The sequence below is a fragment of the Astatotilapia calliptera genome, chromosome 10 (assembly GCF_964374335.1).
Source record: "Astatotilapia calliptera chromosome 10, fAstCal68.1, whole genome shotgun sequence".
In the NCBI taxonomy this organism is placed as follows: domain Eukaryota; kingdom Metazoa; phylum Chordata; class Actinopteri; order Cichliformes; family Cichlidae; genus Astatotilapia; species Astatotilapia calliptera.
Window position 1 is genome coordinate 14,155,553 of NC_137431.1, and position 12,427 is coordinate 14,167,979.

Genomic DNA, 12,427 nt, shown 5'->3' on the forward strand with positions numbered 1-12,427 from the left:
TATGAGCACATATAAATATATAACTGCATATTTGATCCATGAAAATAGTGTGTTCATGAATCTGCATCATGCCTTTAAACAGCGATGGGGCTCGTTAATGATAGCTGTAGCTCATGAATAAATAAAGCGATGGTTGCATCTGTGACAGAGAGCAATAGCTTCTCAGTAGAAGGAAAAAGGCACTGCAGTTGACCAGGAGCTGAGCGGAGGCTGTGAAGGGGACGAGGGGTAGCTACAAAGCTGGCCGTGACTTGGTACTCACACGCTCCTGCTGCTTTGGCTTACACACACGTTTAGGCTCTGATTTCTTTCCCACTGACAACGATAGCGATAATGACTGCTGGCAAAAACGCAATAAGAAATTGTTAAGAAGTCTGGGGCAAAAAGATGAATGTCAGGATATGGCTTGCACTTCTAGAACTGCAGAAACACAGAAATAGTTCTCGTTCATTTAGTGATTTTCTCTGTAGCATCAGTTGCAGAGGTTTGCAACAGTGCTGCCCACAAGCAGCCAATCCATCACCTCTGACACATGAAGTCACCGGGTACTTGTTTTCATCTGCCACTGAAGAGAATCACTCATATAACATGTATGAATTTAAAGTGTAACACAGTTTTCTTTCCAGAACCTAACCCAACGAGTGGCTACATATAATAAACATATCTGTCAAGCAAAACACAACTGCTTGCTAATATACAGCTTGGCATTACACTTCATAAGTTAGATCAAACTGTCTGATGGATATGAATTTTAATGACCTATCTAATAATGTGTGAGATGAAGGAAGACAACACGGTGGACTACATGTTAAATTATGCTGGAAACTCTGTAAAAATCAATGAAGCACTTGAAGCATACACACAAAGCGTATCTTACTTGTGATGTGTCATTGTCGCTGTGTACTCCGTTCACTGACACGGACTGATTGAGAGTGGTCTGGTCCAGACTGGTTCTGTGTTACAGAGGGAAAAGAAAGCATGTTAATTTTTCTCTCGTAGTGTGTTTTTGCTTTACACGAACACTCTTGTGCTCTACCCAGTCTTCTCTTTGGCATACCTGGCTGCAGAATCATGTGGTTGAGTTTCTGTCTCAGACTGTGGCACTTCTTCTACTGGTGGAGGAGTAGGAGGTCGCCTCGCTCTCTCCTCTTCCTCCCGCCTCCTCTGATTTTCTTGCTCTTCAAGCTAAACAGTGGAAAACAATTAGCCATTTTTTAGTGTAATACCAAGGGAGTCGGGTTTCTATTGTCTAAATTATAGATGATGCAGAATGTACTATATCCTACACATCCTGCATTTACCAGTGTACTCCAGAACAAGCCAAATCTCTCTACTTACTGTAGTGAGCTTCTCCAGCTGCACGAAGCGCTCTTCCCAAGCCGTGGCGAGTTTCTCAAAGGCTTCATGGCGCTTAATTAGGCTCTCTACTTCATCCACATTTGAGCCCAACTCTGCTGCGCGCACCAGAGGTTCTTGCCCAGCCAACCACGACTCTGCCACATAAGCATCACGTCCGAACTGCAACACCTCCAGCACTGATATGAAGATGACCAAAGGCCACAATATAGAGAGAAAAACAAAGAAAACACAGAGAGGATGAGAAAAAAAGAATTATAATTCAATGTACAATGCTGCAGTTGCATAAAGAGACCTTTAAACCGGAGGTACCGGTTTGCATGTTATCTACCATCTCTTGCGTGTAGCAACTTGCCTACAACACCATGCACTTTTGCCACGGCTCTGTTGGCCTAAATGCACCCGTGTGCAGTCCAAAAATGTGAAGCATGCATACCAATTTGTAAATGGTCCATCTTGTCTTGCCATTTTTTGTTGATCTTATCTCTTTTTTCCTGGAGTTGAGTCAGTTTTTCTCGGATCTGTAAATAGGTGAACAGGTTCAGATATCAGTTCTTGAGTCAACATGGTTTTTTGTTTTTTGTAAACATGCACTGTTCTCTCTCAAGACAACCGTAAATGTGACCCACTGCAAAATACCTCATCAGATGCATAGTGGTTTTTGTTGATCAAAGTATTTCCCATCTCAACACAAGCAGTGAAGCTGTCTGTCCTAGCGTCAATCTCTGATCTGATGTCTTGATGATTGGCAATTACTAACCCTGCAGAAGATACATCCCTATAAAAAAAAACCCCACAGGAGATAGGAGAGGCAGGTTATATATGAATAAACAAGTTATTGTTGAAGTTATTTTATAGTAAGTGGAAATTTAAGCAAAAAATGACATTTACCTTGGGCTATCATGTGCGTCAATCTGCAGGTTCACACCATCCATCCAGAGCATGAGGTCTCGCACCATGTTGAAGAAGCGGAATTTCTCCACGGTGTCCAGCAGGAGGAGCCTGCGAGCCTCGCCAGCCTCGAGCAGGCCCTCCCAGGCAGAAGTCACAGCATGTTCGCTTCTGTGAATGTCATCCGCTTTCTCACCAGCGTAGGCCTTCTGCAGGCGTGCAGCATCATCCTGCACTTGATTCACCTAGGAGTTCAAAGGAGCAGAGGGATATTTGGTCTCGTATTCACATATTAGTTTCGCCATCTAAAATGAGATCACTTTTAGCAAGTGATAACTGACCTGTCCGCTGAGGGCCTGGATGTCATGTTCAAAAGCGGTGTGCTGTCTGTGCAGATGCTGGACAGTGTTGAGGTCACGGCCAAGTTCAGAAGGCAGTGCTTCCCTCTTCTCCTTAACACGTCCAAGCACCTCCATGGCATCTTGATGGAAGCGGTGCAGCTCATAAGAGGCTGCCAACATTTGCGTGCGTGTGTCAATCAGCTCCAGCAGGTCAGCCCAGGCCTCGTTTAAACCGTCTTTCCATTCAGCAACACTGGCGTTCTCAGGATGACCCGACTCAATCAGATCATCTGCCAGCGCATTTACACCATCCACACGCTCTTGGCCGATAGTGCTGGTGTCACGAGCAAACTCCCGGAACTTGTCCCTCAGCATCTGTACAAAGAAAAAGAAAAGAAACAGGGCAAAAGGGAGCAACATAATTAATTCAGCTAAATCTCTTTGAGCTTTCATGTCTCCAAAGTATGCTACTGAGAGGAAAAAAACTCACTGTGACATGTTCATAGTCCTGTCCTAGTTCATGGGAGCCAGCAACCACCTCTCTCTCTGCAATCCACTGTTCCAGGTCATCCACCTCCCGCTTCAGCTGGGTCAGCCTCAGCCTCTCCTGAAGCCGTCCCCGACGCTCCTCAGCAAGGTCCTTCAGACCTGCGTACAGCTTGTCAACTTGGGCTTGTCGTAAGGTGATTCTTTCGCTGTTTAATTGAAAATGAGAGAGATGAGGTTATGGGTGTCCTGTTCTATTTATAGAAGGTGAAGTGTGGCATCTGAAAATGTTCACAACGTCTTGTGCTCTCACCTCTCTGGGTGTTCATTGTTGACCATGAGACGACTGCTGTTGGCCAGTTGGTGGATGGTTTGGGCGTAGTCTTCAAGTGCCTGCTCAAGGATCTGGTGCTTCTTGACCATCACTAGAGCATTTTGCTCATCCTGAGAGAAAAAGAGAAAATTATCAACTTTCTTCAAGCACAAGATGTAGGAAAAAAAGCAATTAAATCTCACTTTACACGAGCTTACCTTGGCTTTTTCTTCTGACATCATGTGCAACTCTTGCTCTCCCATCCAGGCCTCTGCCTCCGCAGCATCGGCATAGAACTGCTGGGCACGATTAGCCTCTATTAGACGGGCATGACGCTTGTCTGTCTCGGCGATCAACTGGTCCCAAAGGCTCTGCAGTTCAACTAGGCGATCCTCCAGAACAGACTGGCGTTCACCATCTACCTGGGTCTGAGTCTTGCCTCGTCTGTGGATGTCATCAATGCGAGGCTGATGGCCTTGAATCTCCTTCTGCAAAGTCTGATTCACAACCAGAGACAATATTCAACTTTCTTAGTTGGCTAACATTCCCTACTCCTCAAAATCTCTCTAAACTCAGTCCAAGTGTCTGTTTAAAGTATTTAGATTCTTGCATGTCAAAGTTTGGAACCTGATTACCCATAAAATTACGTCTTATCTCTATGACTGTGGTCAATGTTCAATAAAGACATAAAAATACATTATTTTTGTACTGTAAATTTATTCAGGCTGTTCTCGACTGTGACTGTGACTTATATGAAAATGAGACCACATTTTATGAGTAATCAATACCAAACCTTTGCCCTTTAAGCTACTTACAATGCAACACCTAAAAATAATACTGAAAATTTGTAACTTTTTCAAAATATATTGAAAAAGCTGCAACTTTACCTGGTTCTTCTTGATTAGCAGCTGTACAGTGGGCAGGTCTTTTCCATGGTCTGTGGAGGTTGCTAGGGGCATCCTTTCTGTCACCCACAGCTGAGAGGCAAAGATTGATTATTAATTATCTTAATGTCAGGATATATTTTGTCAGAAACTGTTTATTTTATTGATGGAATCACTAAGGTTATCCCACTCACAATTTCATCCTCCAGGTCTCTGTTGAATTGATGTGCTTCTTTGGAGGCGAGCAGCTGCTGTCTCCTGAGGTTGAGTGGGTCTTGGAGGTTGGCGAAGCTGTCGGTGACACGCCGTTGCTGACCATCTATCTCAGCCAGTCCGGCATCTTCCTGGGACAGAGCCAGAGCCTGAGACTTCAGGGCCTGCACCTCCTTCTCTCTGACCTCCATTTGATGCTCCAGCATCTACATAGAGAGAGCACAAACATTAAAGAAACAAATGCATAACATTTAGCTCCACTAAGCAAACATGGCTACTTGCACCACATTCATTTGATTATATGTAATATTGAACATGTTTAAAAAGTGAGACTTTTTTCGCCCATTTTAAAAATGTATTTGCAAGACTAATTTTAAAAGTGCTTTTTCTGTACTATGTAGTGTACCTGGTGCTTCTTGAGGAGGATGTTCACACTGGTCAGATCTTTTCCATAGTCATCACTTTGCAGCTGACCTTCAAGGTTTTTCAGCCAAACATCTAGAGCGGAGCAGCTCTGTGTGAAGAGCTCTGCTCTGTTAGCATCAAATAAGCACTGAGCCTTCGTACGAGTTGTGCTCTCCAGCTCCTCCCACTGACGCTGCAGGTCCTCCAGGGTCTGCTGGACAACAGGTTTCAGCTCAGGCTTCTCAGCAACCAGTGCTTGACCCTCCTGTTAGAGATGAGACACAAAAACAAGCTTGAACGTTATTAAATGTCCCATTTGGTCAAAGTCAGTGCCATTTTCCAGTTTTTCAAAAGGGAAGCTAAATAAAGAAATTAAATTATAATGACATGGATGTTATGATTATACATTTACTGATTTAACTGGCCACACCTTATCAATTTTGTCGAGCCAGTCTTTGTTGGAGGCCAGCTCTGCCATGAATGCCTGGTGTTTCTGCCACTTGCTGTGAAGATTTCTGGCCTCATCATAAGACATGTCCTGAGCCGTCAGCATCTTCTCATTTATCCACAAGGTGAGCTATGAAAAAGACAACAGCATAATGGAAGTTTCAGTTTCAATGTAAATATCAAGATGCAATAGTTTGCATTAGTACTCAACTAAGCCATATTCTTACCTCTTGTCCATCTTGGAGGAAGTGCTGAAGTTCCCGGTTATCCTTAAGCTTGGTCAGCAGTTCATTTGCAGCCTCTTTATTCTTAAGATGTCTGGTGAAAATAAACGGGAAAAAATGTTTAGCCTTCAAACATCTAATTAAAAATGTAAATAATAAAAAGTTATATAAATATCAGTTTTTCTTCCTTCTTTTACTCTAACCTTTCCTGGATTGAATCAACCTTTTCCTGGATCTTATCAGAGTTTGCATTAGAGTCATTAATGAGGCGTCTTCCAGCTTCCACCACACCAGTTATTTTCTCTTCACTGGCCTCTGTGGTGGTGAGGAAATCCTCATGCTTCTTAATGGCCTCCTCTGCTGCCTGAAGACTGGTGGGCATCTCTGTGTGGGACAGCACGTACTCCTACGCAGAGATGGACACAAAAGGAATGTTAAACATCGTCTCACATGCAGTTTTCATAGGTAATTATCGAATTCCAGTGATTTTTACTTTTTTTTTTAGGCCTTTTTTCCTGTTTATTTATACAACAGAGTAAGACATTTAAAAATGTGGGAACTGGTAAAGAAGAATTTTTCATAGAATATCAGATCCATTTTCTCTGAAACGTGCAGTTATTTGCTTTGCACCAATAAAAAAAAATTGTTATTTCTTTGTCGAAGAGTATTTTCCTAACCTGGCTGTTAAGGAATGCCTCTGCCTGCTTTGCATCTCTCAGGAAAGTCTGGAAGTCGAAGGCTTGGGCCAACAGGCTGTGCCGATTCTCCCACATGCGCCGCAACTCATGCCAGCCAGTGTCCAATGCCTGGAGCCTCTGGGCCAAAAACATGTGCTGGGCATCTGTCTGACCTTGGGTGACCTCCTCACCAACCGCACGCATCTTTTCATAGTCCTCCTTATAGTTATCCACCTCGTTCTTGATGCTCTCATGCTGGGCTAGCAAACTCTCAGCCTCAGGCAGAGAAGTGGGAATATCCTCTGAAGCCACGGCTGTCTGGGTGCGGGACAGCCAGGACTGGAAGTCATCCAAATCCCTAAGGAAACCCTGTAGCTTGCTAGCTTCCCCCAGTGACTCTTCCCGTCGCTTCATGGTGGCGTTCAGTTCCTCCCACACCTCTTGAATCTCTCCCAAGCGTCCTTGGATCTCTCCTGCTTGATCTGGATGTTCCTTGGCCAACTTTTCTGCCTCATTTCTCAAGTCATCTAATTTCCCCTGAAAAGATAAAGAAAAATATTTAAATTGCATATATTATACTAAAATACCTCATCACAAAACCCTAAATAATACTATATTCATTTTGCCTTGTTTCACTGGTGTTCTGGTCCCACCCTCCACCCATTACATTTACACCTCCCATACCTGGATAGCCTCAAGGTCCCTCTCCATGCCAGTGAGTTTGCGTTGTAGTGCCATCACTCCCGCCAAGTCATTGCCAAGACCCTGAGTAGATTCAATAACTTTGGTCTTTTCCTTCATCCAAGTCTGGATCTCATTACACTCGAGTTGGTAGTTCTGGATGTTGAGAGCCGACTCAAGATCTTGTTTCTTTTGTCCAGCCAGTTGCTGAAACTCCTTCCATCTAGAAACAACACAGACCAGGCTTAAAATGCTACCTGCACGCCTTTTAAATAATACACATTCCTCAGCAGAAATAGGGTTACAATAATTCATAAATGTAGCTCTGACCTGTTGTTTAGTTGGTCTGCTGTCTGGTGGATTTGGTCTTTGTTACAGTTGTCTGAGCTCAGCAGCTGCTCTGCCACCTGGTTCACATCAGTGACACGGGTTCCTAGGTTGTTCATCTCAGGTTCCAGTGTCTCAAATCTATATCCATAAATGAAACACCATGATTAATTCACTCATTCTATCTATCATAGACATTTCTAGACATTATAGTAGATTTAAAAACACTGACTGTTTATTTTTAAGATTAGAGCTTAGATCAATATAATGTACAATTTTCATCTTTGCTTTATGTCATCAACATTAATTTCCGCGATTACATGTAATGTCATTTCACAACTACAAGTGTCCGTCTTAGTCTTTCAAACATGAAAAGATTTTGAAGAAAAATAATTAATCTGTCATCATCTTTGGCATTCGAACCTTCCCTCACCCACAGACTCACCTTTGCTGTACGACCTCCAAGTCCTCCAGCTTTGTAGGGATCTCCATGCCATGTAACCACTGTTCCTTTTCCTCCACCCAGAGCTGACAGGCACCAGCTTCACTGAACATGCGGTAGAGGGCCAGGGCACCTTCCAGAGCCTGGCGTCGAGCTGCTGACAGGGTCTCCAGTTCTTCATAACGTTGTTCAATAGCAGGCAGACGACCATCCACCTACAGTCAGCAATAGGCAGTAATTTAGTACTACAAACAGCATGCAATCATTGAAGAAGTATGAAAAAGAAAGCACACGTACTTCAGGGTAATGTACATAGGCCTGTGGCAGTGCTTGGACCTGCTCGTGCAGAGAGTCAATTAGGGGGTGGTGACTCTGGATCTCCTCTTCTATCTCCCTCTGCTTGCGAGCTAGAGTTTGGGTAGAGAACTCATCGTGGCCCACCTCCTGACTGGATACCTGTCTAAGTGTCTCCATGATCCATGCCTCCATGTCATTGGCATCCGTCTGAAACTGATGCAGGGCCACGGCTTCCTTAAGGCTCTGCTCTCTTTGCTTAGTTGTCTGAGAAGCATCAAAAATAAGAATATTATGGGTAAAAATGCAATATTTGAAGAAAGCACCTTAGAATTGATGATGAACATTTACCTCCTCCAGATGGGCCCACTGTGCATGGATGTCTTGAATCCTCTCAGTTACTTCCGAAGCTCCAAAGTGCCCTTCTTTAACCAGATCTTCTCCAGCAGCAATACTGTTACTCAGGGGGCCATAGCGGGCTGCCATCTCATCCCTGAAAGCCTCATGTTTACTGAGTAGGTGAAGGGCAGAAGTAAGGTCACGGCCACAGTCTCCACTAGCCAGGATCTGTTCCTGCTCTCGGATCCAGGCTGCCTCCTCTCCGAGATCCCACAGGAACTGCCACAGACGCCGTGAGTCCTCTAGGCGCTCTCTGCGATTCACAGCGAGCTGACCAAGTTCTTCATAGGCTTGACCCAGCAGCTCAACCTTCTCACTAACTAGTCCAGGCTCACAAGGTTTATAGGCTTACAATTAAAAAAAAAAAGGCAGAAATACACAGAATTTAGACAGTGTGCACAAAGGGTCAGACTAAAATGCATACTCTGTACACAAAATGTGCAAGACCATTTTTTAAGACTTACCCTGCTCATGGGAAGTGAAGCGGTTTGCAGCTCCTTGCACTGCCTTGATCCTCTCTGCCTGAGCAGAAATATCAGCCTCTACCAGATTGTGCTTTTGCAGTAGGTCTAACACATCATGCAAATGTTTTCCGCTGTCCTGAGACTGCAGACGACCCTGAAAACAGAAAGCACAGTCCAGTAGAATATTTCCCAGTTTTATCTTGTGAAAATCGACAATTACCTAAGTATATATTCAATAAATAACGATTGTTTTTCAACTTACCACAACATAAACGTCATTTTTAAATATAAAAATGCTAATAAATCTTTAGTGCTTGGTGACTTCTCACATATTGGGTTACAAACACATCACTCAGAGCTATAGACAAGTCACATCCAAGTAGCTGAGATTTTATACTACCCCATTCTATTGGTTACTTATAATATCCTTATAGGGTCAGGTCAGCCCAAAATTATATCTATAAATTTTATCTCTTGCCTTCAGTGTGATTTATCCATTTAAATCTGCAAAACCTGTGAGTAATTTCATTTTAGAATTACTTTACGTTTTACCAACCACAATCTCTCTAGAGAAGAAAGCATCTGTTTATCAGAGATAAGAAGATGATGCTAGTGACAGCATGACAGAATCTAAGCAGCTGGGCTGTAACGTTAGCTAGCTGCACATATGTAGACAGTAAAAGGAAAATGGTTCCCACAACTGCTATTCCCATTGCTACTGCCATTCATGGAAGTCAGGTTTTAGTCAGTTTGGATTATACAGTATAAATTACATAGCATAAATGATACTTCACACTGTTCAGCTATTTAAACCAAACAAGGGGTCTGATATATTGGCAAATGTGTCAGTGGTAATCAGGCATTACTGGCGCTTCCTTTGGCCAATCAAAATGTGAGCACATTTAAGATAAGTCTTTATTGCCATTGCGCAGTCATTCTTAGTACAATAGTACAACGAAGTTGGAAAACACAGAAGAAAGGTGCGTAATTCTAGTCACTGGAGTCTACCTCAGTCGACCTCAGTAAAGCCAGCAAAGAAAGGTAACACCAATCAGGCTAGGCCTGCACAAAGCTAATTACTGCTATAAAGTGCTGACACTAAAGCTGTCAGGGACATATGTGAAAAACAATTATGTTAATTGAGGATTAGGAAACTCATTTTTGCTAATTAAAACCTCAAGAGAATGCAGGAATCAAAGTAGTAATTCAACACAAAGCGCAGTCAAATTTATGTAAGCTTCTGTTTCTTTGTGGTAGCTTTACCTTCTCATCTGCCATCCAGTCCATGATGTAACGCATCTCCTGAAACAGCCTCTGTAGGTCACGGTGGGCATTCAGACGCTCTCTGCGTGCAGCCAGAAGTTCTTTCAAGTATTCCCAGAGTCGAAGCACATTATCCCTTCGTGCGAGTATGCGCCGCACATCATGATATCCCTCTGCCTCCAGCTCTTTGGCGACAGCCTCCACTGCGGCCACACGCTCCCAGTATGCTCCAATGTCTGTCTCAATTGCCTCGTGTTTACGAGTGGCAGCTTCCACTGCTCCCAGGTCGGTTCCAAAATTATCCTAATATCAGAGAAAAAGAAGCACATGATTGCATTATTGTAAATCTATTTACTGCATTCAAATCAGGAATTCAAATTTTGTTTGTGTTTTTTCAATTTACCTGAGACACCAGTCTCTGGTTCTCGCTCAGCCATGTCTCCCGCATAGCAGCTTTCCGGTCAAAGCGAGCAGCGAGCATCTCCAGTTTCTCCTGGCGAATCAACTCATTTCTCAGTGCCAGCTCACGTTCATGTTCTGCCTTTTCCAGTCGTTCCCATGCCTGCCATGCAAATATAAGCCAGGAAGCCTGTATCATCCAGAATCTACAAAATGAACATTGAGTTGGAAGGCTGTACTTGCCTTTTCTAGAACAAGCCATACCTTATTTATGTCAGAAATGAGTTTTCCCTCTCTTGGCATGTAAACCTTCTGATTGTTTGCTCTCATCTTGCTTTGGATAGTAAAAAGAAGAACCTCCAAGTTTCCTTTCTCTGTAAATCTGAGGACATCAGACACTGATAGTTAACGTACTGCATAGCGTCACCATTTTGGATTATAATTGATTACCAAGCACTGACTCATTCACTTAACCCAGCTGACACTCACTTGGGAGGTTTCTCCACAGTCCTGTAGGAGTTAAAAGCTTGGAGCTGGTTCTGTACAGCACTCAGAGAGTTAGCTAGCTGCCGATCATTGAGTGTCACTATGGTCTGCTCGATCCACTGCAGCAGCTCAGAGGCCAGGGTCTCATACTTCTCTATCAGCTGGTCGGCCTCAATAGCATAGTCGAGCACCTGAAGTGCAGAGAAATGTATTATTTGAACTGGGGACATAAAGTCAGTGTACATCTACTCACTTTCACTCACATAAATGTATACACACAAAACTAACCTTGCCAATTCGTTTGCCCTCCACTGCCAGGGCTTTCATCTTGGAGAAGTAATGATAGTAAGTTGCCACATAGGTAATTATAGACTTTTCATCAGGCTGATCCACATTGACATCTTGAAAAAAATAATAATAATATGGTTAATATAAATATTTACATGGTATTTATATTATATATACTATAATATTTGCATCAAAACACTCTGAATAACACGTGGGAAAGTGTTTATATCTTTAATCATGCTTTTTGTTATGTCACTATAGCTGACTTGCTACAGTGATGCAGTGTTGCCTAATCTAAAATTTATTGCAGTAATCCTCTATAGCCAAACTCTCGCCAATCTGTTTCAGGCAACAGCTTAGTGCCTTAGCAGACAGATCAGGCCATCAATGTGACTTACAAGAGCGCTTTTGTTGTTGTTCAGGCTTTAAACACTCACCTTCTGGGTCCAGCAGCTTGGTAAGCCCCAGTTCCTTCTCAGCCACATTGAAAGCATTTTGGAGATTGTAGTGAGCGTTGGACCTCTTCAGGTTGTCAAACTCAATCAGGTCGGGTCTGCAGAGGATTGGAAAAAATTGTGACTTTAATGAGAAGGGGTTACAGAAGAGTGCAAGGTGCAAGCAAATACGAATATCGGCTGACTTATTGCAACTTGTTGTAGTACAGAAGAAAATGTTTTCAATCCAAGGTGCATAAAATGTTCCTCTAGAACTGGATGAAGTCATCTGCATGAAAAAAGGCTTCTGATCATGGATGAAAACCACACCTGCAAACTAATGCCTGAATGATGCTTTCATTTACAGTTGCTGGTTGGTGGTAGAAAAGTATGAAAGGCGTTCGGGTGAGTATATTTTATTAAAACCTATAGGATATTATAGCATGAATGCATTCACAAAAAATAAAATGAGGACAAAAAGGACTGAGCATAATGTAATTTCTTGCATGATAATGTAAACGACAGACAGCTCAGTGGTTTGCGTAACTACCCTACGGCTCACTAACTGCTCTGAAAGCCATGTTGGCTTTCATCTATCAAGTATCACCCTTATCACCCTCACAGTATGCAGTCATTGTAAGGAACAATATGCTCTCCTCTGTTTGAGTCATATGTGTTTAGGCTACACCTTTGGCTTCTACTTTACAGCTCCA

The 12,427-nt window shown here is 43.0% G+C and overlaps 1 protein-coding gene across 5 annotated transcripts in view; it reads right to left on the reverse strand.

Moving 5' to 3' along the window:
• The window catches only part of sptbn2 (spectrin, beta, non-erythrocytic 2), a 48,362-nt gene that overhangs the window by 2,545 nt on the left and 33,390 nt on the right, over positions 1 to 12,427 (reverse strand). For 2 of the 5 annotated variants that reach the window (XM_026181033.2, XM_026181035.2), the window contains 30 exons: positions 11,718 to 11,833; positions 11,281 to 11,393; positions 10,996 to 11,183; positions 10,771 to 10,888; positions 10,511 to 10,669; positions 10,108 to 10,410; positions 8,845 to 8,998; positions 8,333 to 8,727; positions 7,985 to 8,248; positions 7,691 to 7,902; positions 7,249 to 7,386; positions 6,922 to 7,141; positions 6,238 to 6,774; positions 5,764 to 5,966; positions 5,564 to 5,654; positions 5,320 to 5,466; positions 4,891 to 5,154; positions 4,466 to 4,690; positions 4,275 to 4,364; positions 3,606 to 3,884; positions 3,388 to 3,518; positions 3,079 to 3,283; positions 2,589 to 2,963; positions 2,248 to 2,492; positions 1,996 to 2,134; positions 1,793 to 1,877; positions 1,339 to 1,535; positions 1,058 to 1,185; positions 878 to 953; positions 263 to 340 (listed from right to left, as the gene is read on the reverse strand). In XM_026181033.2, the coding sequence (XP_026036818.1) occupies positions 263 to 340; positions 878 to 953; positions 1,058 to 1,185; positions 1,339 to 1,535; positions 1,793 to 1,877; positions 1,996 to 2,134; positions 2,248 to 2,492; positions 2,589 to 2,963; positions 3,079 to 3,283; positions 3,388 to 3,518; positions 3,606 to 3,884; positions 4,275 to 4,364; positions 4,466 to 4,690; positions 4,891 to 5,154; positions 5,320 to 5,466; positions 5,564 to 5,654; positions 5,764 to 5,966; positions 6,238 to 6,774; positions 6,922 to 7,141; positions 7,249 to 7,386; positions 7,691 to 7,902; positions 7,985 to 8,248; positions 8,333 to 8,727; positions 8,845 to 8,998; positions 10,108 to 10,410; positions 10,511 to 10,669; positions 10,771 to 10,888; positions 10,996 to 11,183; positions 11,281 to 11,393; positions 11,718 to 11,833 (5,875 nt within the window). The remainder of the gene's footprint in view (positions 1 to 262; positions 341 to 877; positions 954 to 1,057; positions 1,186 to 1,338; positions 1,536 to 1,792; positions 1,878 to 1,995; positions 2,135 to 2,247; positions 2,493 to 2,588; positions 2,964 to 3,078; positions 3,284 to 3,387; positions 3,519 to 3,605; positions 3,885 to 4,274; positions 4,365 to 4,465; positions 4,691 to 4,890; positions 5,155 to 5,319; positions 5,467 to 5,563; positions 5,655 to 5,763; positions 5,967 to 6,237; positions 6,775 to 6,921; positions 7,142 to 7,248; positions 7,387 to 7,690; positions 7,903 to 7,984; positions 8,249 to 8,332; positions 8,728 to 8,844; positions 8,999 to 10,107; positions 10,411 to 10,510; positions 10,670 to 10,770; positions 10,889 to 10,995; positions 11,184 to 11,280; positions 11,394 to 11,717; positions 11,834 to 12,427) is intronic. The other 3 variants (XM_026181036.2, XM_026181037.2, XM_026181034.2) reach the window with 2 other exon arrangements.